This window comes from Erpetoichthys calabaricus, chromosome 9 (genome assembly GCF_900747795.2).
Source record: "Erpetoichthys calabaricus chromosome 9, fErpCal1.3, whole genome shotgun sequence".
Taxonomy (NCBI): Eukaryota; Metazoa; Chordata; class Cladistia; order Polypteriformes; family Polypteridae; genus Erpetoichthys; species Erpetoichthys calabaricus.
The window spans coordinates 29,148,385-29,174,020 of NC_041402.2; the positions used below are offsets into that span (position 1 = coordinate 29,148,385).

The 25,636-nt window shown below is 40.5% G+C and overlaps 1 protein-coding gene across 3 annotated transcripts in view; it reads right to left on the minus strand.

Moving 5' to 3' along the window:
• LOC114657408 (rab GTPase-activating protein 1) overlaps nt 1-25,636 on the minus strand; it is a 211,885-nt gene that overhangs the window by 110,602 nt on the left and 75,647 nt on the right. For all 3 annotated transcript variants that reach the window (XM_051931762.1, XM_028809212.2, XM_028809211.2), the window contains 3 exons: nt 21,950-22,124; nt 17,328-17,421; nt 4,564-4,714 (listed from right to left, as the gene is read on the minus strand). In XM_051931762.1, coding sequence (XP_051787722.1) covers nt 4,564-4,714; nt 17,328-17,421; nt 21,950-22,124 — 420 coding nt within the window. The remainder of the gene's footprint in view (nt 1-4,563; nt 4,715-17,327; nt 17,422-21,949; nt 22,125-25,636) is intronic.

Genomic DNA, 25,636 nt, shown 5'->3' on the forward strand with positions numbered 1-25,636 from the left:
TGTTATGCTCAGGAGTATCCTCTCGCCTGATGAAGCCTGTGACTGGCAGTGGTGGGAGGATGGCGCACTTTTGCTGAGGTGGGCGTGGGAACAGGGTCCAGTGGCTCTCCATGGGATGCTGTTGATAGGGCGGTGGGGACACGAGCCAGTTTTGATGGATGTCTGCACCTGTTGGTGGATGTCTCTCCATGCTGCAAGGTCTGAGTAGGGTAAGCCGGAGAGGCATCAGTTTTAAAAGGAAAGCACCAGGGATGAGAATTTTAAAGACTCTTGTCTGAATTTTAACTCGTTTAACTGGATTTATTTATTCAGATTTTAACCTTCACCAGCACTTTGATATTTTTATTGATTATTTATTTATTGAACTCTTTTAAGCACTGCACTTTTTGGACACTATTTGGACTTGGTTTTTATAATAAAAGCACTTGCATTTTTTACCATCCCCTTGCTTGGTGTGTTTTGTCCACATCAGCTCAGCTCATCCGGTTACGTTATTGACAGTGATGGATTCAAGAGGCTCCCATTATGGAAGAGGGAGCAAGGAGCTGACCTACACCATCACAATCATTGATCATTAGCACCTGTTTGTTATATCTTCTTAATTCAGCACTGGGCTCAATGCCTACAAATGATGTCACATTTCTTTATTAACTAGACAGTGGCCTATTGCTATGTTCATTTTTTTTTTGTTAAAGACATTCAAATATCCTAGTGTGCCAGTTGATTTTTTGTAAAAGGAATGATTAAAACTAAAATATGCTCTGTCTATTGACACAATAATCAAGAACAAGTAAAATATTCATGCAAACCAAATATGTTTGTGAACTTTCATTAAATATCTGCAAAGTACTGTATACAGTGTGTGTGTATGTACAGTGTATATTTTTATATATATATATATATATATATATATATATATATATATATATATATATATATATATATATATATATATATACACACACACACACACTAGACATTAAGTCCATTACAATAACGGGCACTAGAACAGCAGTGCATAAACATTAGTAGGAACAGTCTATATTAAATGGCTGTATATTTACTGGCTTGTATGTGGCTGTAATATGCGTCATTGTATTGTGTGCCTTTAATTTTCACTCGCAGTAATACTGGTTTGTATTTCCGTAAAATGCATTTAATTTTCTGTCACCACAGTGGGCAATCAGTAGATTATCCCACCAACTGATGTAATGTGTGGCGTGCAGCTGATAATCATGCCTGTTGCGTCTCTCCAGCAAGTACTGTGCAGTTCCCTAGCAAGTATTTTAATCTGTGCTGGCGTGCAGCTGATTATTGTATGTGTGGCGTCTCCCCAGCAACGGATTTTATGTGCGCGAAAATATATCTACTTTTAAAAGTCATCCTATTGTAATATCATGAAAATTCATATATTTAAGAAAACCCCTTCAACAACTGACACTTTACTGGGCCAAGCTGACATCCTCAGAGTGAACACTTGCACAACAACAAACAGTAATCCCACCTCTTTGGGGAAGCTGGTCTCCGTGTCTCAGTACCTGATTGGATTTTTCGTGCCTCATGTTTTAGGTCTTACCCTCATTTACCGAAATCCGATTGGATCGGCCACGCGGTATTTCATAGGTCCCGCCCTCTCTGTCTTGTGTGACGCGTCAGGCGGCCTTTGAAGCATCGCACTGTGCCCCGCGCATGCACACTTCACCAGAAGACACACACACACGGACACTGGACGCACACAGGGGTTTTATTAGAGGATATATATATATATATATATATATATATATATATATATATATATATATATATATATACACACACACACACACACACACATATATATGTTAGCAATAGAATTTCACTAATTTGTGTCCTGACTTCTTACCATGAGTGTGCAAAAAATATTATAAATTACTTCTCCAAGGTGGCTAATTAAAAAAATGCTCAATATTCAACATTTCTTAGAATGAGTATGTAGAAGTTTGAACAATCCCTTCAATTGCTTACATAAAATGTCTTAAGTATCAATTTTTTCTGTTGATTTCACCTAAAATTGGCATGCATATTATCAAAAACAAATGTTTCCAGTTGTATATATAATGATCAGTTCTTGTCAACCATCAATACAGTCAAGGAGGCGGAAGAGATTGTGTTGCTGTAGCTGTACGAATTGTGTGGCCTAGAGGCAGCTGGGCAGGATTATGTAGATATGCAATGATATTGCTGATGAAAATGTATAGGCATCAATGAGTTCTGCTCCAGTAGTTGCTACCATATAGCTGGAAACATTCCAAGGAGAGACCACAGTTTTTCATTCACACAAACCACTTAAGTACTGGTCAGTTAAAGAGTGGTTCCCCACTTTGTCTCAGATGTCAAGGAAGTATCTTTCAGCCCCATGCAGTATTGTACAGAGCGAAAGATTATTTAGAGTACTGCCATATATTGTTAATGAAAATAGAAACATGCTTACAGCTGAACATGCAGAAATGCTTCTGTTTATCAAAAATAATCTGCCACTTTACTTCCCAAAAGACTTCAAGACCTATTGATTGGCAAGCACCCCTCAATGTCTTTTGACCTATATACATTTACACCAATAAGTTAGCTATCTTAAAAAGAAAATGGGATACCAGTAAGAGAAATGTTCTTGCTATGTTTAGCCAAATTCTTGTGACCACTGTATTGTACTATTACATCCCATGTTGAAAGACTTGAAACAATGTTGGTTTTGTTTACATATGTTAATTGTATGTGATTTTTGATTTTTTTCTGCAAAATTTGATCCATTTTATGGACTGTACCCTTCTGAAATATTTGTTCAATTCTGAATAATTATATTCCAGTTATGAGTCTTATATTTGATGTTAATAGCAAAGTTGTCAGTTGATGGACATAATAAATTCCATCTTCCAGCCTTTAGTCTCACTACAATGGTATAGGCAAGTACTAAAAGGCAAGTATCTGTAATCGTACTTGGTCTGATAAAAATGGTATTGATGCACCCCTAGTTGCTTTACACTGCATTCCCAGGCTGACAGTTTGAACCATTAGACACTCCCACCAAGCCATATGCCCTTGTTTTGCACTTTTATACTGAAATTTTTTTCTTTGATGGCAGCACAGTGGCACACCTCATAGATCCAGAGTTCTGAGTTTAAACCTGGATGTCTTTTGGGTGGACTTTGTACATTCTCCCCATGGCAACAAGGGTACTCCACCCACATTCCCAAAGACATGTATTAAATTAACTGGGAATTCCAAACTTGACCCAGTAGGAGTATGAATGTGGGTGTGGGCATGCATACACAGAAATGCAACTGACATTTTTATAGAAATACTACTAAACCACTATCTGTGGTGCTTAGTACTATATGCTTTGATAACCACTTAATTCCTTGCCCAACCCTTCGGAAAATAATTTATACAATTTTTTTGTAACAAGTAAAACCCAAACCTTTCATACAGAAAAACTGTAATTCAATTAAATAATTAATAAATTGTTGCATTTCACTATACAAGTGTGTGTTTGAAAGAAGACAAACAGACTCGCAGGGGTCTTTACAGCAAACCTGGTATCGAAACACTAACAATAGGACTAGGTTTTACATCAAACCTATACAGTACAATTTTTTCTTTTCTCACTTAATAATAATAATATAGTCACAGAAATAATCCAACAAAAAGTAAAAAATGGCAAACAACAAAAATAATTTTGCTTCATAAATCATAATAAAGTGTGCTGGATGGATGAAAGTATAAGATAAAAAAAAATGACAAATTGAAATGCATTATGTAAAGCACACAAAAAATCTAAATTAAAAAAATGGAAGATAGAACTTAAAGAGAATTTTTTTTTGCAAACTGTCAGAGGGAGAAAGAAAATGAGAGATTAGTAAACAAATAAAATAAAACTTCCATTTATTGTGGATAATACAGTCACTGATAAATTAAATAAGCGGACTACACATTGTCTTCTTTGTTATAACACCGAAGGAAAAGAATACAATATTAATGTCAAAGCTTTGAAATTTTCAAACTGTAGTCACTATATTCTTTGGTTGCAGAGCACATGATTCATGTGTCATGTGATCTGTAACAGTATGGCACCCATGACATAAAAGAAGCATGGCACACCCTTCAGTGTCCAAACTGATTTAAAGGGGTGACTCTTGCAAATGACTAAGTACTTGAACACCTAAACAAACTTCTTATAAGAAAACTTTGGTGTTAAAGTTCATTTTATTTATTGACTTCAGCTTTGGTTTATAAAGCCCCAGTGACTCCGGTGAACGATAATGCACATTTTCTACTTACAACGTCACTGATTTGCCCAAAAAGTATATTCTCTCTAATACTCACAAAAAATACACTCATTCATCCTACTTCCAACATGCATTTTATGAAAAAGATTTTTTTAACTGCTCCTTTTGAAATACATGCCTCCACTTAAAACTGAGAAGGGGAAGGGAAAAATATAAAAGCTCTTAGTACTTTTTTGTACTCTAAATAGAAGCACTCTGCAGAGAAAAAAAAGAACATTTTAATTGAAATGATTTTTCCTACCTTAGTGATAAGAGTTCTGTATTCTTCCACCTGATGATCATTATTGTGGCAGCCAGCTAGGAGCTGCCAAACTTCTCCTCGCAGAGCTTCAGGGATGCCACTTCTTACAAGGGTTGGAAGCTGCTTTGGCCTCACAGACAGGTTGAGATGCCTGGAAAAAGAAGTCCTTCATCAGTGAAGCAACAAAAAAAGTAATAAAAGCAAACAATGAACACTCTAAGATAACCACTGTCTGTCCAGTGTTCCATGGCAACTCAAAATTTGAAAAATAAAGTATAAAATGTTTTAGACAATATTTGTTTTATGAAAATTAAGCCAGCAGCATTAGTACATTTAGGAAATGTACGGCACTACACAATTCTCATATTGTTTTAAAATATGTTTATCTGTGCGCAATCCATATTACTAACCGAGAATGCTAAACCGGATGATGGACGCAGGCGCATCCGGCAATGGGCCGTAGCTGCAAAAAGACGTACTGCGCAGGCGCAAAAAGAGTCCGCAAGAGGCGCAGGCGCAAAAACAGTCCGCGAGAGTCAGAGAAAGGCGGACAAAAGAGGGCGACAAAGGCGGATGAGGGGCCGCGAGAGGCGGACAAGACCACAGAAAAAAGGAGTGAGCACATACAAAACGGAGTCACAGAAATGAGTCGCAACAAGCACCGAAAATAGGAAAAGGCACATAAAAAAGTAGTCAAACGCGGGCAAAGCACGAAACACATTGCACACGAAACTAAACACACCAAAAAAAAAGAACAGACGAGCGCACAACAGCAAGGCACGACCACACCCCCCCCACACCCTACAGGCACGGGACGGGACGGGACACACACCAAGAGGGGGATTCAACAAGCCCATGGAACACAAAAAAAAAGAACACAAAACCGCCCCACAGACCCTACAAGCAAGGGACGGGACACACACAAAGAGGGGGATTCAAACAAGACACATGAACACAAAAAGAAAGACGACGCTCGCGCAACCCCCTCCTTTAACCGTCACCTTATCGTGGTGGAGGGGTTTGCGTGTCCCAATGATCCTAGGAGCTCTGTTGTCCGGGGCTTTATGCCCCTGGTAGGGCCACCCAAGGCAAACTGGTCCTAGGTGAGGGATGAGACAAAGAGCAGTTAAACAAACCTCCTATGAAGAAAAACCATTTTGGACGGCGTTTTCCCTTGCCCGGACGCGGGTCACCGGGGCCCCACTCTGGAGCCAGGCCTGGAGGTGGGGCTCGATGGCGAGCGCCTGGTGGCCGGGCCTGCACCCATGGGGCTCGGCCGGGCACAGCCCAAAGAGGCAACGTGGGTCCCCCTTCCCATGGGCTCACCACCTATGGGAGGGGCCAAGGAGGTCGGGTGCAGTGTGAGTTGGGTGGTGGCCGAAGGCGGGGACCTTGGCGGTCCGATCCTCGGCTACAGAAACTGGCTCTTGGGACGTGGAATGTCACCTCTCTGAAGGGGAAGGAGCCTGAGTTAGTGCGCGAAGTTGAGAGGTTCCGGCTAGATATAGTCGGGCTCACCTCGACGCACAGCTTGGACTCTGGAACCAATCTCCTTGAGAGGGGCTGGACTCTCTACCACTCTGGAGTTGCCCCCGGTGAGAGGCGCCGAGCAGGTGTGGGTATACTTATTGCCCCCCCAACTTGGAGCCTGTACATTGGGGTTTACCCCGGTGGACGAGAGGGTAGCCTCCCTTCGCCTTCGGGTGGGGGGACAGGTCCTAACTGTTGTTTGTGCGTATGCACCGAACAGCAGTTCGGAGTACCCACCCTTTTTGGAGTCCCTGGAGGGGGTGCTAGAGGGCATACCTTCTGGGGACTCCCTCGTTCTGCTGGGAGACTTCAATGCTCACGTGGGCAATGACAGTGAGACCTGGAAGGGCGTGATTGGGAGGAATGGCCCCCCTGATCTGAACCCGAGCGGTGTTTTGTTATTGGACTTCTGTGCTCGTCACGGATTGTCCATAATGAACACCATGTTCAAGCATAGGGGTGTTCATATGTGCACTTGGCACCAGGACACCCTAGGCCTCAGTTCGATGATCGACTTTGTGGTCGTGTCGTCGGACTTGCGGCCACATGTCTTGGACACTCGGGTGAAGAGAGGGGCGGAGCTGTCAACTGATCACCACCTGGTGGTGAGTTGGCTTCAATGGTGGGGGAGGATGCCGGTCAGGCGTGGTAGGCCGAAACGTGTTGTGAGGGTCTGCTGGGAACGTCTGGCAGAGCCCCCTGTCAGAAGTAGCTTCAACTCCCACCTCCGGCAGAACTTCGACCACATCCCGAGGGAGGTGGGGGACATTGAGTCCGAATGGGCCATGTTCCGTGCCTCTATTGTTGAGGCAGCTGACCGGAGCTGTGGCCGTAAGGTGGTCGGTGCCTGTCGTGGCGGCAATCCCCGAACCCGCTGGTGGACACCGGCGGTGAAGGATGCCGTCAAGCTGAAGAAGGAGTCCTACAGGACCCTTTTGTCCTGTGGGACCCCGGAGGCAGCTGATAGGTACCGGCAGGCCAAGCGGAATGCGGCTTTGGTGGTTGCTGAGGCAAAAACTCGGCCGTGGGAGGAGTTTGGGGAGGCCATGGAGAATGACTTTTGGACGGCTTCGAGGAGATTCTGGTCCACCATCCGGCATCTCAGGAAGGGGAAGCAGTGCAGTGTCAACACTGTATATGGTGGGGATGGTGCGCTGCTGACCTCGACTCGGGACGTTGTGGGTCGGTGGGGGGAATACTTCGAAGACCTCCTCAATCCCATTAACATGCCTTCCAATGAGGAAGCAGAGCCTGGGGACTCAGAGGTGGGCTCCCCCATCTGAGTTCCTCAAGGCTCTGGATGTTGTAGGACTGTCTTGGCTGACACGCCTCTGCAACATCGCATGGACATCAGGGACAGTGCCTCTGGACTGGCAGACCGGGGTGGTGGTCCCCCTCTTTAAGAAGGGGGATCGGAGGGTGTGTTCCAACTACAGAGGGATCACACTCCTCAGCCTCCCTGGAAAAGTCTATTCAGGGGTCCTGGAGAGGAAGGTCCGTCGGATAGTCGAGCCTCGGATTCAGGAGGAACAGTGTGGTTTTCGTCCTGGTCGCGGAACAGTGGACCAGCTCTATACCCTTAGCAGGGTCCTGGAGGGTGCATGGGAGTTTGCCCAACCAGTCTACATGTGTTTTGTGGACTTAGAAAAGGCATTCGACCGTGTCCCTCGGGGAATCCTGTGGGGGGTACTCCGAGAGTATGGGGTACCGGCCCCCCTGATAAGGGCTGTTCAGTCCCTGTACGATCAGTGCCAGAGCTTGGTCCGCATTGCCGGCAGTAAGTCGAACCCGTTTCCAGTGAGAGTTGGACTCCGCCAGGGCTGCCCTTTGTCACCGATTCTGTTCATAACTTTTATGGACAGAATTTCTAGGCGCAGCCAGGGTGTTGAGGGGGTCCGGTTTGGTGGGCTCAGGATTGGGTCACTGCTTTTTGCAGATGATGTTGTCCTGTTTGCTTCATCAGGCCGTGATCTTCAGCTCTCTCTGGATCGGTTCGCAGCCGAGTGTGAAGCGGCTGGGATGAGAATCAGCACCTCCAAATCCGAGACCATGGTCCTCAACCGGAAAAGGGTGGAGTGCCCTCTCAGGGTTGGTAGCGAGATCCTGCCCCAAGTGGAGGAGTTCAAGTATCTCGGGGTCTTGTTCACGAGTGAGGGAAGAATGGAGCGTGAGATCGACAGGCGGATCGGTGCGGCATCCGCAGTAATGCGGGCGTTGCATCGGTCTGTCGTGGTGAAAAAGGAGCTGAGCCGCAAGGCGAAGCTCTCAATTTACCAGTCGATCTATGTTCCTACCCTCACCCATGGTCATGAGCTATGGGTAGTGACCGAAAGAACGAGATCGCGAATACAAGCGGCTGAAATGAGTTTCCTCCGCAGGGTGTCTGGGCTTTCCCTTAAAGATAGGGTGAGAAGCTCAGTCATCCGGGAGGGGCTCAGAGTAGAGCCGCTGCTCCTCCGCATCGAGAGGAGTCAGATGAGGTGGCTCGGGCATCTGATCAGGATGCCTCCTGGACGCCTCCCTGGTGAGGTGTTCCAGGCACGTCCAACCGGGAGGAGGCCCCGGGGAAGACCCAGGACACGCTGGAGGGACTATGTCTCTCGACTGGCCTGGGAACGCCTTGGGATTCTCCCGGAAGAGCTAGAAGAAGTGGCCGGGGAGAGGGAAGTCTGGGCATCTCTGCTCAAGCTGCTGCCCCTGCGACCCGACCTCAGATAAGCGGGAGACAATGGATGGATGGATGGATGGATGGATGGATGGATGGATGGATGGACGCTCGCGCAACAACAATCCCCACCCCAAATCAATAAGAAGTGACACCCAAAGCCACATATTTAAAGGAAACGTCCATATTAAACATACGTCATCTCAAAACCTTCACACTAGGCAGCATAGGTGGATCTCATTAAAATAAAGCACTATTAACCGTTCAACTGGAGAAAAGGCTCCATATTAACAGTGAGTGCGATCCTCCTTAATACTTATACATATTTCGCACGCTGAGGAACAAACAAGTCATGCATACATGGTCACGGGTACAAAACGATTCGGATCGGATAACGGGACCAAACACACGAACACGAATGAAACAAAAAGAATACACGGCGGCGCATACAACGCGCTTCGGAAAATACGTGAGAAAAAATGTCTCGGATCAAAAAACGCAAAGCTCAAGTAACCCCGTTACAGAGACGTGCCCAAATGAACAGACACATTGAACGTAGATGCATACAGCGCGCGTCTCAAAGTGCTGCATCGAAACAAGCACGATTTCAAAAGAAAGAGCTCGCGACTCAGACATACAAAAAAGGGAGCAAAGCAACGCGCATATGACCGGCCAGAAAACAAGCAAGCAAGTCTCCAAAAGCAGAAAGCTCAACTGACCGACATACAAAAACGGACAAGGCACGATACAAACAATGCACGACATAGAGTGAAACGGACTTTGCGCAAAGCGGAGGCGAATCAATTAAAAATCAAAAATAGCGCGTCACACATAATGGACATGCAACAACGCGGCACTCAAACAACACAAGCAAAACATGTTAACGGCAGCGAAGGCTACAACGGGCTTCTCACACAGCACAGGCAAATCGATTACAGCTCCAAAACAACACGTCCCAAATACTACACATGCAACAACGCGCCTCTCAAACGGCACAAGCAAAACATACACCAGGAAAATTCATTCGGATTAATGAATGTCATTTGCAATCATTGTCATTCAGTTCACTTCCCTGAAGAAACAACTGGCAATACAAGTAATACATTTACACGTTGTTGTCAAAAGGGTCAAATTAGACTGCCTCCTTTACATTCATATCCTGAATTTCTACAGAAGCTTCTAACTGACGATGTACCTGAAAGTGAAATCTTTATCAACTGCATTAGATCCTACAAATCGGTATCCACTATGAACATTAACGGTGGCACTGCACGTGACATCCGTCTTGAAAAAATGTTGTTTATTGATGAATGTACAATGGCATGAAGTCACTTACTCAACACCATTCATAAACTTCTACAAACGTTTATGAATAATAATATTCGATTTGGAGGAAAGGTACTTTTATGAGGAGGAGATTTTAGACAGTGATTAGCTATTCTTCCAGATGCCATGCACTCAGCTATTGTTCAGTGCACCTTAAAATACGCAGACAATTGGCATTGCTTTCAAAAGATACAGTTAGTAAAAAAGATACGATGTCCAGAACCAGATCGTAACAATTGCTTATTACAACTGAGAGATGGTACACTCACCAATACAGATGGACTTCACCCACATATTATTACAATTCCTCAAGCCTTTATCTGCGAAGACTTAGTTACAGACAGATTTGGAACAGCAATCTCATTAGACCAAATGCCCCTTTTAACACAACGCACTATATTATGTCCAAAAAATATTAATGTGGAAAACATAAATACCCAAGTCATTCCATTACTTCCTGGAGAGACACAACTCTTTCTAAGCTCTGACAAACTTGACTCTGATCACAACAATAACCATCTTCATTGACCTTACAAGTTCTGAGCTGGAATTACCTTTTACACTTAAACGGCGTGTACAAAGAAATTTTCCAATAAACCTTTACACTGTGCCACACACTTTATTGTTTGCTTTCTATTTGCATCATCTACACCTTCACACTATTCTATATTTCATTCATACATCACGCTCTTTGTCATTCCCAACACCAGGGGTTGGCGAGCGAAGCGAGCAGGGGGCGGAGCCCCCTAGTAACTTCATATAACCACAGATCATCACTAATAAGCCTTTGAAAGCTGCAGAATTTCTGTGTTGATTTTGATGTGTGTTTGGGGCCAGTCATGTTGAAAGGTCCATCCACAACCAAGTTTCAACCTTCTGGCAGAGGCAGCCAGGTTAGGGGCGAAAATTTCCTGGTACATAGTGGAATTCATTCTTCCTTTAAACTTCACAAAATATTCTCAAATACTTGGAACAATACAGCCTAGGTGATCTTTGTATGCAGTGCCCTTGTTGCTCCAAACATGACAATGATTGACCAGAAAAACTTGAATGTTTGTCTTATCTGACCAGAGCACATGATTCCATTTGCAGCTCCAATGATTGCATTTCTTTCATTGAACTCTTCCAAAAATTTCTTGTCATGTAGGTGGAGTCTCAAGGTCAGGGCAAATATTGGACTAGCTGAAGTGAGTCACTGTGTATGTTGGCCTTCAGATCCAATAGTTTGTTAGAAATTTTCCAAAAGGTGAAGGTAAAAGATTATTGAAAAGAAGTCATGGATGGAATCATTGAGAGGCACAAACCTGGTTAAAGATACAAGATCATTTCAAAGGCACTGAGCATACCTCAAAGCTCATTGCACTCAACCATATGAAAGTGAAAAAATATGAAACTATAGCCGAACTGCTAAGGTCATGCTTCCCCTCTGAATTTAGGCAGAAAAAAAGAATGGCACCTGTCAGATTGGCTACAGTGACAGCAATTGTCATTCTGAGTCACACAAATTGATAAATACTATTGGAAAGGATATTAATGTGTCAACAATCTAACTCCCCTTTAAGGAAGATGGTCAAATCAGAAGACCTGGCTGGAAAGAACAAAAATGTCCTTGCCATTAAGAATTTACAAAACATCGCCTGGAGAATACTATAAAGATGTGGCCAAAGTCTTGTGGTCTGATGAGACTAAAGAGAACCTTTTGGTTTGCACACTAATCAGTATGTGTGGCATAAATCTAACACTACATATCTGTCAGGTAATACAATTTCTCGCTGTAAAATGTGGTGTTGGCAGCATCATACTGTGGGGTAATATTCAGTAGCAGGGGCTGGCAACCTGGTCAGGACTGAAGGGATGATGAATGCTGCACAATACTTGCGGGAATAGACTAGAGCTCCCTCATGTCCCTGCTCATTATTAAGTAAGCTTAGAAAATAGTATGATATAATGAAGAGAATTAGATCTCCATTTACATACAAGAGCCTACTTAGCAAAACAACTTACTCTCCATGTCTGTATTTCTCCAACACTACTGATGCACACACAGTTTATGCTACTCCATCATTTGCTTAAACTCTGAGGAAAGAATTATTAAGCTACAGTTTGTTATTTTATTGAATTTTCCATTTTTTATTTTTGAAGAGTTTTTATCTATTCTTGGATTAACATTAAAACATTTACAGGAGGTACTGTTAATTTTAACAAGTATCATTAAAAATTAAAATGATTCTTTCTTAGACAAAAGTCATATATGTTATTCACTCAGATACAGCATCTTCTTTCAAGTAAAAGTATTCAATATCAGCTTACAGCTGACAAAAATGGAATTGGTTCATCCCTATTAAAAAGTTAGTACCTAACACATTTGCAACCATTGCAATATCAAACATTAAAGAGATGGTACACAGACAAAGACAGTGATATTGGGTGGCATGACAAAGGCATCCAGGATAAAGGTACGTATTTAAAAGCACAAGGTGACAATTGTGCACAACAAACACGTGTGCAGCAAGAAACACATGTACTGTTAGTTTTATTTACTAGACTTTTTAAAATAATATAACTGAAATATATATGTGACATAATGAAATATAATTGGTGAAAAAACATAGCACATGTAAGAGAAATGAAGATGGACTGCAAACCTGTGTATAAAAAAGGGTACCAGTTCTGTACCTCACAACCTGTCTGAAAACGATTACATTTTATTCGTCCTCAGGGGAACTATGGCTTTTTACCGATGCTCTTTAAATAAATACCTAGATAAACAAATTCACACTCTATAGTCTGAACACACACCAGAATGACTAAAAAGAAGAAAATTAAAAAGAAAGAAAAACTAACATGGCAGTCACAATGAGGTATTATGCAGCTGCACTGACGTTGCTGAAAAGGAGCCCCAGCAGCATTTGACACACTTCTGCTGAATAATGCGCTGACTGAAAGTACTCAGAATTAGTGGATACAAGAGAGAGTGTGTGTGTGCAGCATTGATCATAATAGCACTCACTTTTGTTTTTAATTTTCTGCACCTGACTCTCATCCCCCTTTATCAATACATCCCCCACAAGTGCAGTCAGCTGTGAATTTATACAAGTGAGATGACCTGGTGTTATATTTCTTGTCTGAGGTGTACAGAGTGAAGAGAAAAGGAGACAGGATTGTTCCTTGTGGTATTTAAGTGTTGCTCACATCTTTATCAGAAACACAGTCCTTGAGCCTCATAAATAGAAGCCTGCCTGACAGACAGTCCATTATCCAGGGCACCATAGGCTCATCCATCTGCACATCACTGACCTTATACCTTAACAGAGATGTCTGAAAGTACTGAAGAAAGCAAAAACTCAAATTCACATAGTGTTGAAAGCTTTGTCCAGGTGAAAATAAGCCTTGGGGAAGATGGATAATTTCATTTTCCATTCCAATTTTTGACCGAACGGCAAACTGCAACGGGTCCAGGTGGTCTACCACAATAGGACTAATATAGTCCAGAACAAGTCTCTCAAAGGTGTTCATGAAGAGGTAGTTGCCTTCTTTTGGAAAAGGATGTCAGATGTTCCCAAAGCAGCAGCACTTTCTAAAGCCTTAGGGACAGACTGAGCAGGTGACAGAGGATACCACAAAGTAGGTCAGCACAAGCATTGAGAACTCAAGGACTAACTCCATCTGGCCCCATGTTTTTTTCTGTATGAAGCTTCCTTAATTGTCTCCTTATTTTGTCTTCAGTTATGAACAGCCAAATGCTGATGGTCAGTGGTGGGCTTCTCAATGGCCATTCCAGTTAATGTGGTAGGAACGGTTGATGTAAGAATAGTGTGGGGAGACTGGTCACTGAAAGAAGGTGGCAGTATAAGGGAAAATTTATTTAAAAATTGGTTCAGGCATTAGCTTTGGCTATGTTCCCTTTTAAGCACATTATCCCTGGATTGCTTCAATCCAATAATTACTATATATTCCAGTCCTTTCCAAATCTCCTTCACCTGGACTGCTTGGACTGGTAATTACGTCCAATCCCTTCCAGACATCCTTCATGTTATTCTGAGAGTTTGTTTTATATGTTAGCTTTGTAAGTTTTCTTTCCTTCACCCGGCTTTTCTTTAACACTCACTGTGCATCCTTAATCCGTCATCATCAAGTCCTTCCATGAGAACCCTGAATACAATGAGAACTGATTGATGTGATTTATGTTAGGTAGAATGCCTAGAGGGGGCTGGGCAATCTCATGGCCTGGAACCCCTGCAGATTTTATTTTTTATCTAGCTGTCTGTTTTTTTTTTTTTGTTTTATCTGTCCACCCTGGCCATCGGACCTTACTTTTATTCTATGTTAATTAGTGTTCTCTTATTTTAATTCTTTTTTTCTGTTTTTTTCTCTTTCTTCATCATGTAAAGCACTTTGAGCTACATTATTTGTATGAAAATGTGCTATATATTTTGTCAATGGACTTGAATGCTCTCTTTTTCTCATTCAGAAGGCCTTTTAGCTCCTTAGTAATTCGGGGCTTGTTGTTTGGAAAGCACAAAAGATAATATTGTCTGTGATACAGTCGCTGAGTCCTTCAGTGTCATCTCCATGTAACTCACATATCATTTCCCAGACTGTCATTTGGAAGCAGCCATTCAGAGCTATTCAACCTTCAATCTCCACTTCCTCAATATCCTGTTGACTATTAAACTGGCATGTAGCCAGGAATAAGATAAATCAGGCTGTGGTCAGATTGATCCAAAATTGCCAGTAGTTTACACTTAAAGGAATCTTTAACATTGGAATAGAGCAGGTCGAGTTTATTTCCTCAAGAGGAACAATAAACAAACTGGTTGAAAATTTATCCTAGTTCCTTCTCAAAGTCAGAAGGTTGAAGTCACCAAAAATTGATAACTGCTGAGCCAGAATGAGCCATCATTAAAGTGTTGGCAACAGAGTGAATTATTGTTGTTGCCGAGTCCAAATTTGAAGAGAGAAGAATATAAACATTAATAAGGATAATATAATCTCTTTTCCTGGGCAAATAATGTGGAAGAATTCTGACAACTAGAATTGTAATGTCTAAATTACAAATTGTAGTTTCAACTGTAGTATGCTCCCCCTTTTACATTATCCCTCAATCACACAGATGACCAGTATCCCCACCCACCCATCTTTTTTTTTCCATATCACACTGGATCGCTTGTCTGCTCGAATAAGATGAAATACATTCAGCATTAAAACAGTGTCAGGTATATTAGGTTTAAGCCAGCTTTCTGTAAAACACAAATGCCACTGTAGTTGTATGCACCATGACCCTCTATAAGAACAGAAAGTTCATCCATCTTATTTGACAGATATTGAACATTGCCCATTACAATGGATGGTAGACCAGTTCCAAAACCTTTTTGCCACCTTGCTTTTACCCCCTTGTCGGAATTCTTAATCATTGGATAATAAGCTCCTGAGGTACAGTGAAACTAAAATGCTTACCCAGTCATGACTGCAGCCTAAGCAGCCTGATTATGTGAGTATTTAAAAAGCCCCGCGTTTATTTTGTCAGTGTCTCTTATGTTTCCAGGTGTTGCAGAACTAAGGCAGCCTTCGGATCCACTTTCTGACTCTAGTCAAGTTAGCAGCTGGTGCCAGGATTTGTGTGCATTGCAATACATCTCTAAATTTAAAATCCATTTAAGATCAATTTGTAAAATTACTAGCAGATGCTATCACTGACAACCCAGAAGCCAGATAATCTTAAATAAGACTAGCAACTAATAAAACAAGTACAGAAACAAAAAGAAAAACAGTGAGAAATGCAGAGCTTCTGTAAAGGGCTACTGCTTGCACAAAGCACAAAATTTAGGTATTGAGCTGGAAACCTCTAGATTCAAATATTGGCAGTAGGCAATATACCCAAACATCTATGTTAAGTTATAATTAAAAATTGAGATGGTTTTCGTAGGGACCAGCATAATGCATTTTTATATACACTTCAGACTAAATCATTTTTATTTTAACAAATCCACATGTGTACTGATATTTGCATATGCAGGTCCTCCTCTTTATGAATCAAAACTCTTGTTAATGTTCTGCTAGGGCTAAGCTGATGACATCATCCACTGCTGACTGGCTAGGGACAATGTTGATGCAAATTAACCTCACCACCAGGCCCCAAAAATTTACAAAAATTTCCTTAAAGCACCAAACTGCAGCAGCCATTTTTTTCTGCTTTTTAATCTTATATGCCCCATATGGAAGCGGTCAAGCAATATATTTGAAAACTGAACTGTCTCGACAAATTTCTTTGAAGACTAAGTGTGCCATATCTCAACAAAACTGGTCCACAGGGGGTCTACTTGTTTCATGCTGACAGATGGAGAGACAGACGGAGAGACAGACAGACGTGGACTTTATTATTTGGTACTTTTCTTATTATATGCAAACACACCTACTGTAAAAACTAGTGTTAGATATATTACTCCTCCTAGTTCAATAAGTAGGAGAAAGTAAATGGAGGGAAAATTTCTGACCTAATAACTAGCTAAAGTTGGATAGTTTCACTAATCTTGATTACAGTAAATAGGTAAAAAAACACTTTTCAGTCTTCCACTGTGACATAATTCACCCCCAACACACTCATAAGCTTTCAGCAGATCTTTGGATTTACGTGGGGAATATGGCTGCTTATTTATCATGAAGTTTAATGTAATTTCTCTAAAACATATACAAGCAGAAAAGGTTAAAGGGCAATACAGAAATGCAGTAATTACTGCTACTCTCTCCATAGCTTCAGAAAATTAACTTCCTGGTTATTTGGTTTTCTTCCTGTCCCATGTTCAAAATATGTGTAGAGTACATTAGGTTAATCAGGGTGTGGGTATGTGCATGCAGGTGTCCTACAATGCATTGAACTCTCTTTCAAATTTGGTGTCTGCCTTGCATCTAGCGTGTATGGGATAGACATTCAACTTATCCATTAATACAAATTTATTAAAATAAATTTGTCAATATTAAAATCTAAAAATATATTAATCAGTAAAATATTTCACAACCATGAGGAATTAGGAAAGTTGAAGTGAGCAATAACTCTTGGTTAGCTACTTGTTCATTCACTGCTTTATTGAAAGCAGGAAAAAGTAATATTTAATTGGTTTCTAAGAGGATCTTTAACCAGATTTCCACAGGAGAAGGATATTCACACTGTAAGGAGCATCAACATAGGCTCAGGCACAAAAATACATACCCAAAAGTATAAATTTCTCCATAAATGGATCCTTACCACTTTGATAAAAGGTCTCCCCAGGTTTCCAGGATCTTCTCTGCACATTCCTTTGAAACATCTCCAGAACCACTCAATAAAGGTTCATCATTATCTATAAAAGACAATGTAGTATGAAGAGTTTCTTAACCAAAATATTGAAAATTCCTTGAACCATTCAAATTGAGAAAAGTGTTTAGTGCGTGTTTGGTAAGCTCAAACACTTAATAATAAAATATTTTAAATAAATCTAAAAAAAATAGATAAAATCAGTAAATAACATTTTAGAATGTTACTGATGTAGTACAACCTAACATTCTGTATAAAGTCTTGATTCACTTTAAGAAAAAAAAAAAAAAATCAAATCTTCAGTGACTGTTATTTATATAATATTTATTAAGTTATATTAGGGCTGGGCGGTATGACCAAAATTCTACATCACGGTATTTTTCAAAATTATACCAGTTTCATGGTATTCAACGGTATTTTTTTCCCCATGCATGAGTGGATGTTAACCACATTTTACACTGCAATTACTGCAGTAGACTGGCTAAGAATAACCTATTCCACTGTCATGAGAATTGTACATTGTACAAAAAAAAAAATGTAATGTGCACACAAGTATTAATACAGGTTTGCATGGCCCCATAAAGTGATAGTTTTCAAGGGGGTGGCTCTAATGAAGAGAAGGAATCACATTGCATGACAGCTGCAGTCAAAATATAGAGCCTTTTTATTGAACAAATTTTGCAAACAACTTAAACTATAATTTTGACAACAAATTTTTAGCCATCCAAAGAGGCATTTAGACTTAGTAAAATATTCAGAGGTGCTTGTCAAAAGTTGTATTGCACTTAACATGTCTTAGAAAAAGAATAAAAAGTAAATATTTTTTGTAAACCAACTACACTTTCTGTTAATGTTATCAATCTCGTCCACTGACACATTAGCTATATGGATTGTAATGGCGTTGGTTACCTTGATCCACCGCTTGCTTTTTTTGTCGTAGGCAGTACCTCTAGCAAATGCGTCTACAAGTGACGTCTGACTCGAGTGTCCTCTCGCTTTTTCAGTTTTACCTGAGGACATGGGGGGTGCCAATCTTAGTTCCATACATTCATGGTACTCCAAAGCATGTTTGTGGCTAAGGTGGTGCAGCAAATTGCTCGTGTTGCTGCCTCCGGCGACAACTTTAGCTCCACAGCATTTGCAGTAAATAGTTTTTTGGTCCACATCCGACGTTTTAAAACCAAAATCTCCAGACAACAGACGTGGCTCCTTTAATCGGCAAAAGTTCTTCTGTGTCATCATGTTCAACTTTATTGTCTGCTACAGCTTCAGTTTCGGAATGTTCTGTGTCCATTTTCACCACTCAATACCTCCACTAATGCATGTACTGCGCTGTATGCGTTTAGCGGTGTAGCAGTGAAAAAGGACCCCCCCCTTAAACAGTTTCCCGCTGTGCCATGTTCTGAACATTGTTTAGGCTATTTAAACCAGTATTGCCATATAAGAAAAATTCATATCATAACAAAAATAAAAAACGGTTTTCGGTATGAACTGGTATACCTCCCAGCACTAAGTTATATCTTATTTGAAAATATGCCCATTTCCTTTATTCCAGAGACAGTTGTCAAAAACACATTATGGCTAATTACAAAAACACTTATAGCTTCAAAAGTGACCAAACAGTCCTTTATCTAAATTGTATAAAATCAGGAAAATTATATATATAAAAAAGGTATCACAAATATGTCAGATAAAAGAACAGCATGTAACTCATTAACTGCCATTAAAATTACTATTGTGTTGACCAGAAACTTCCTTAACATACGTATCATAATACACATTATTTGGTATAAGTTATTGCCTACATGTTGTTTTCATGAAGAAAGTGATCCCAACATTTAGATAGATAGATAGATTTAGTAAAGAGCGGTAGCTTTAATTCAATGAAACTTTCAAGTACAAAGTAATTAAAAAGCATGCAAGTAATGAAGTTTAATCTACAGCTTAAAACATTTAGCTGTAATATCTGCTGAATACTTTGTTCTTCAGAGGGAGTACAGGCAACTTAACACTAGAATTACCAGAGCCAACAAAAAAAATCATAAATCCGGCCCACCTTAAATACCTTCACACCTCTCCGTCAGCGTCTTTTGTCTTCTAAATGTGTCGATAAGCCCAAGCAGCTTGCTATACCTCAGAACGGGCAAGAAGTTCTCTCAGTTCCTGGCCTTGATTGATTACATGGGAGTGAGCTACCCAGAATTGTAATGGGAAATAATTTGATGTGTGTTTTGTGTCTACAACAATCTGTGTAAACACATCATTAAAACAGAAACGTTTTTCATGTTTTAGTAATAAATAACAACATGTAGACATGAACTGTATAATGTATGAAGGCTGATGGCCAAATATCAAATAAACACTTTCACAAGAGATGCAAGTATAATAAAACAGCTTCCGTGGTGTACCAGTAAGATCCGCAGACTTATAACCCGGAGGTCGTGAGTTCAAAATTGGCTCCCCGGCAAATTTACGGTTTTGAGTAGTGAGCTGCTTTTATTGTTAATATTATACAATAAAAACATACATTTGATTTGTGTCTGTAACAGCCAGTGTAAACTTATAGTACTTGTAAAAATTTGCATTTTTTTTCCACTTTTATTTTCTCAGTCACAATCACGATACAACACCCACCCCAGATCTGACGCAGTTACTTTTTATCTGAAACGGGGAATAATTGTAGATGTGAGTGGTGTTTGAGGCAATGAAACTGGAAATTCTCTGATCTGGAGGGATAAAAGCTGATACACAAATGCTGGTGAATCTGCCTTCTTCGTATCTCACCGTCATTTGAATTTATTTTTTTTTATTCAGTTTTATTGCGTGTTCTTGCTCACGCTGAATTAGTATGCACCTTATGGTCCATGATGTCAAAGCCGCACTGACAAAAAACAGAGACATATGTATATACGGTATTTGGAATAACTAATTTTGTGACATGTATAGTACATTGTGGCACTGATGCAACATTATTCATTTTATTCATATTCATTCGCACGCCTTCTTGCGCTTGTAATCAGTGACCGCGTTTTTTTTTTCGTTCTTGCCAGTGTCCACTTTTGCGTGCACGGTGGTGTTTCTTTTGTACTCAAGGACATGCAGAGAAAAAAATAATACGGAGAGGTCAGTTCTGCACTATATGCAATCATCAGATTCAAATGTTAACAGTTCCCACACACCCAAGGACCATCCTTTCTATGTTTACGACGTGTACCTGTTGCAATGTACACACTTCTCTCTGTGCTGTGGTTACTATTACACTGAAGGGGCTGGGGAAGCAGCGGTCTTGGAACAGAAGCTTGTCGATGTTGCATCCTCTTTTGCTTTATCCATAGCCTTTTCTTGTAAGAAGTGACAACGAAGTTCCTCTGCAAGGTGAGCCATGAACACTCTTCTTTTCTCAGCGGCCCCCGTGCATGCCCTGTACAGTATATGTGCGTTGATCACCACCAAGTCAAGCATGTTATAGCACACAGAAACCGGCCTCCTGCATGCTCCTTCTCGCACTGAATAAGCTCACGCCTTCTGGTGCACGATGTCAACGCAGCACAAAAAAAAAAAAAAAATAGTACCAATCAGAAAACATTGTCGCAGTAATGCAATTTTATTTGAAGAAAAACAGTGTCAGATCAGCTGTAAATGTATGGCATTTCTAAAAGTTAGCTTTTTTTCAGTCTTATTCTCTTAGTCATGTTCACGCTCTTCCTCGCCAACCCCTCAACTCATATCTACAGTTCTTCCCAGTTTCAAATAAAAAGTAACATCGTCAGATCCCTTTGGGGGAGGGAGTAGAATGTATCGTGATCGTGACTGAGAGAATAAAAGTGAAGGAAAAAAAAAACGCTAATTTTTACAAGTACTATAAATGTACACCAGCTGTTCCAGACGCAAACCAAATGTATATGTTTATTGTATAATATTAACAATAAGAGCAGCTCACTACTGAAAACGGTAAATATCAGAGGCAGTCAGGATCAAAACGGGGGACAAGTCAGCAATTCTTTCCGCTACGCCACGGAAGCTGTTGTATCATCCTTGAACCTTTTGTGAAAGTGTTTATTTGATCTTTTGACTTCAGGCTTCACACATTATATAGTTTATGCCTACAATTTGTCATTTATTACTAAAATATGAAAAACGTTTCTGTTTTAACAATGTGTTTACACAGATTATTGTAGAAGCGGAACACACATGAAATGCATGTGTTCCAAATAATCTATTATTTCCACTCTAAAACTCCAGCATTTCACTCCCAAATAATCTCTGCATGAGCAGGGAGAACTTTGTGCCCATTCTGCGGCGGTGGGGAGATTGAATAGCAGGCTGCTTGCTGCTTGTCTTTATCGGCACATTTACAGGACAAAAGGCACTGAGAGGTGCGAAGGGATTTAAGGTAGGCCGGATTTTTTTTTTTCGTAGACTCTAGTAATTCTAGAGTTAAGCAATTCTCATAAGAATATAAAGACAGACAGCAATCAGAGCTAAAATAAACGTTTAGTTGGATCAGTGACCACACCACTATAAAGCTATCAAACTCTATTGCAAGGATGCCAAAACTGAATCACCTGACCTACCTTCTTCCTCATCATCCTCAGGTGGAGAAGGGATAATGGAGCTTTGTGAGCCAGACTGAACAAGATGAATAGAAGGACTGGCAGTTGTTTTTTTCCTCTCTCGTTCAGTTTCACTCTCTAGGCTTACAACTTCGTAGAGTGTGTCTGTGTTACTCTTTCTATCTTTGCGTTCCATCTGAAAAAGGTGGGGGGTAAAAAAAATTATTCAGAATGCAAAGAATGTATTTTCTATCACTAGATAATCATCTTTTGTAGACTGTACAGTATATCTCAGCACAGTGGAACATTGTTGATGAAGACAGGGACACTTAAGCAGGTTTGTGTTAATATTAGAGTTTATCTGTTAAAGTGTTGCTGAATTTTTTTTTACTGCATATGCAGTTACTAGGACATGCACTGAATGGGTCATATCACTGAGAGTAAATGTGCTATTGCTTTTTTTTCCTCCTGCATGTCTATGTTTTCATGTACCATGTGGAGATGTTCATTTTGTAAACTACTGAACTTTTGCTGTCATCAAGATGAAAAGCTGCACCGTTGGGTCATATTCATTTAGTTCACTCAGTGTGATATGCCAGTGCCCTTGTTGAGTTAGAGTGTTTTCCTTCTGTCTGTAGCTTTGGAACCTGGCAGGCAGTAAAAGATATGAGATTGATATAGTTTGTTAAGAAGAAATCATGTTCAATTTTTAGTACAGATTCTGTTTGTGTTCTGCCTTATGCTTGAAAATACTAAGTATGTTGTAATAAGGTAATATTAAACATTTTGACGTTACTTTTGACTGATAGTGCCTGTTTGTACTAAACTGGATGTTTTGTTGTGAGGACCATATATATGATTTTTTGTTAGCTTCATAAGATTTTTTTAAATTTTTTTTCCAATATAGGATCAAGTAGCCACTGTTGTACTTGACTAGACTTTAAAGAGCATATTATATTTTATATATATATATATATATATCTATCTGCGGTGGGTTGGCACCCTGCCCGGGATTGGTTCCCTGCCTTGTGCCCTGTGTTGGCTGGGATTGGCTCCAGCAGACCCCCGTGACCCTGTGTTCGGATTCAGCGGGTTGGAAAATGGATGGATGGATATATATATATATATATATATATATATATATATATATATATACACACACACACACACACACACATACCCTGGTAGAATTTGTCAAATATTTGCCATTGTTTGGAAAATGATTAATCATGCAGCAAGCTTTCCTTTTATTTAGGGAGTGCGGTCAGTTGAAGCACTTAATTATCACATAATTGCGTGTGCCCTTTTTAAATCATAATGATACCTGAAAACACCCAAATGGGTGTTGGCAAAAAAAGTGATGGCAAAATGAATGTAGTATTTTACCAGAAAATACTGGAGGACAACTTGAAATCTTTCAGTTCAGAAGCTGTACATGGGATGCACTTGGATCTTCCAACATGACAATGATCCAAAATACAAGGCCAAGTCAACCCTTTAAGTGGCTACAGCAGAAAAAAGTGAAGGTGTTGGAGTAGACATCACAGTCTCCTGATCTCAATATCATTGAGCCACATTGGGAAGATCTCGAACATGCAGTTCATCTAAGATAACCCAAGAATGTACTGGACATGGAGGTTTTTTTGCCAAGAAGAATGGGCAGTTCTACCACCTGAGAAAATCAAGTGCCTCATCCACAACTATCACAAAAGGCTGCATGCTATCATTGATGCTAAAGGGGACAATACACAGTATTAAGAATTAAGGTACAGCTGGGCAATAAAACAATAAGGACAATTATCGTGAAATAACTTTTCCTCGATAGAAATATAAGACATGGTCAACAGCAACTTGATAGAACTCATTCCATCCATGTTTTGACAGAAAACATGAAAAGCCAATGATAATGAGAATAGTGCTACACTGAACCGATGATGTGGGTGGAATAGAGTTACAGCCATGTAAGGTTAGGTTGACACACACAGCAGTGAGTGTAGTAGTAGCTGGCTTGGCAGCAGCCCACGTGCTAATGTTTGGGTTGCAGCAACAGTGCAGTTAATTTTTCACATAAATAAAAGAGCACTTTTATTCAAGACTATAACCGAAGAATAAAGAAAGCAAGTTACAGTTGGTGGTTGATACGACAGCTTGCGTGGTGCAATGCTAAGAACTGCTGATTTCAAGTGACGGTGAGATACGAAGAAGGCAGCTTCGCCAGCGTTTGTGTGTCAGAACCCTTTGGGGGTGGGGGGGGGGGCGGTAGTATGCATCGTGGTACACTGCAGAGCTATAGCGCGTCTTTATGTCAGATGGGGTTGTATGGATTGATTCTGAATGTGACTGCGAGAATGAAAAGTGAATAAAAAAATAAATAAATAAATAAAAAAAGTTAACCTTTACCAGTATCATAAGTTACACCGGCTGTTACAGACTGAAATCAAATTTATGTTGTTATTCTAAAATTGTAAGAATAAGAGAAGTTCACTTTTTGAAGTGGAGCCGTGCGGGATCGAACTCGCCACCCTCTGATTCCCAGTCAGGAGCTGATACCATTACGCCACCGCGGCGGTTGTAGTAAGAGTGTCAATGTGGCATGCTAACGCGGCTTTTTTTTTTTTGAGCAGTTATATTTTTGAATAAAAGCGCACGTGTTCTCTTATTTGTACCTTTTGTGAAAGTGTTTCTTTGATATATGGACTTCAGGTTTCATACGTTATATAGTTTATGCCTACATTTTGTCATTTACTATTAGAATATGAAAAACGTTTCTGTTTTAAAAATGTGTTTGCACAGACTACTATAGAAACGGAACACACATGAAATGCGTGTATTCCAAATAACGCTATATTATTTCCACTCTAAAACTCCACTTCAATCCCAGATAATCAAATCAAGGCAAGGCATGAGCTAAGAGTAGTTCGTTCTAAGTCGGTGGGGGGATGGAATAGCTGGCTGCTAGTAGCTTGTGTTTATCAGCACATTTAGATGACAAAAGACTCTGGCGGAGAGGTGTAAACGGATTTAAGACGCGATTTAAGGTGGGACGGATTTACGAGTTTTTTCGTAGGCTCTGGTAATTCTAGTGTTAAACCTGAGGTGCCTGACTTGTGTCCATTGTATGTTACACGTTTACTGAAGCAAGCAAACGGCACTTGGCTACCATCACCATCGATAACAACTGAAACTTGCAGTTTTGCAGTCTTGTACTCTAGATTTTAATTGCTGTCCCCTTGGATAAAAGGCTGTCTCCAGGCTCTGCAATCTTGAGAAGGCTGCGTGTGAGACAGAAGTTGCAGTGTCTTAACTGCTGAGGCAAAAGAATTTTATAAATGTTATATTATACTGATTATCTGACTGATAATCTGACTGACCGATTATCATTATTGCAGGTGGGAGCTAAATGTCTGGGAAATTAAATTTAAAACACAATGTACATTCATTCTATCTGTCTATCTCTCTCTCTCTATTACGGACAGACAGACAGAAAGAACATTGTGTTTTAAATTTAATTTCCCAGACATTTAGCTCCCACCCGCAATAATGATAATCAGTCCCACGTCACAAGCAATTGGAGCATTAGCTGATCAAAATTGAGTGAATGTCAATTTTGTTTACCTTCTCCTTCGTTTACAGTTGAAAGCTGCTTGAATTTGTATTGAGAATATATACAGAATGTTTTTCTGTCTCTTTGTGGGTTTGTTTCCCAAC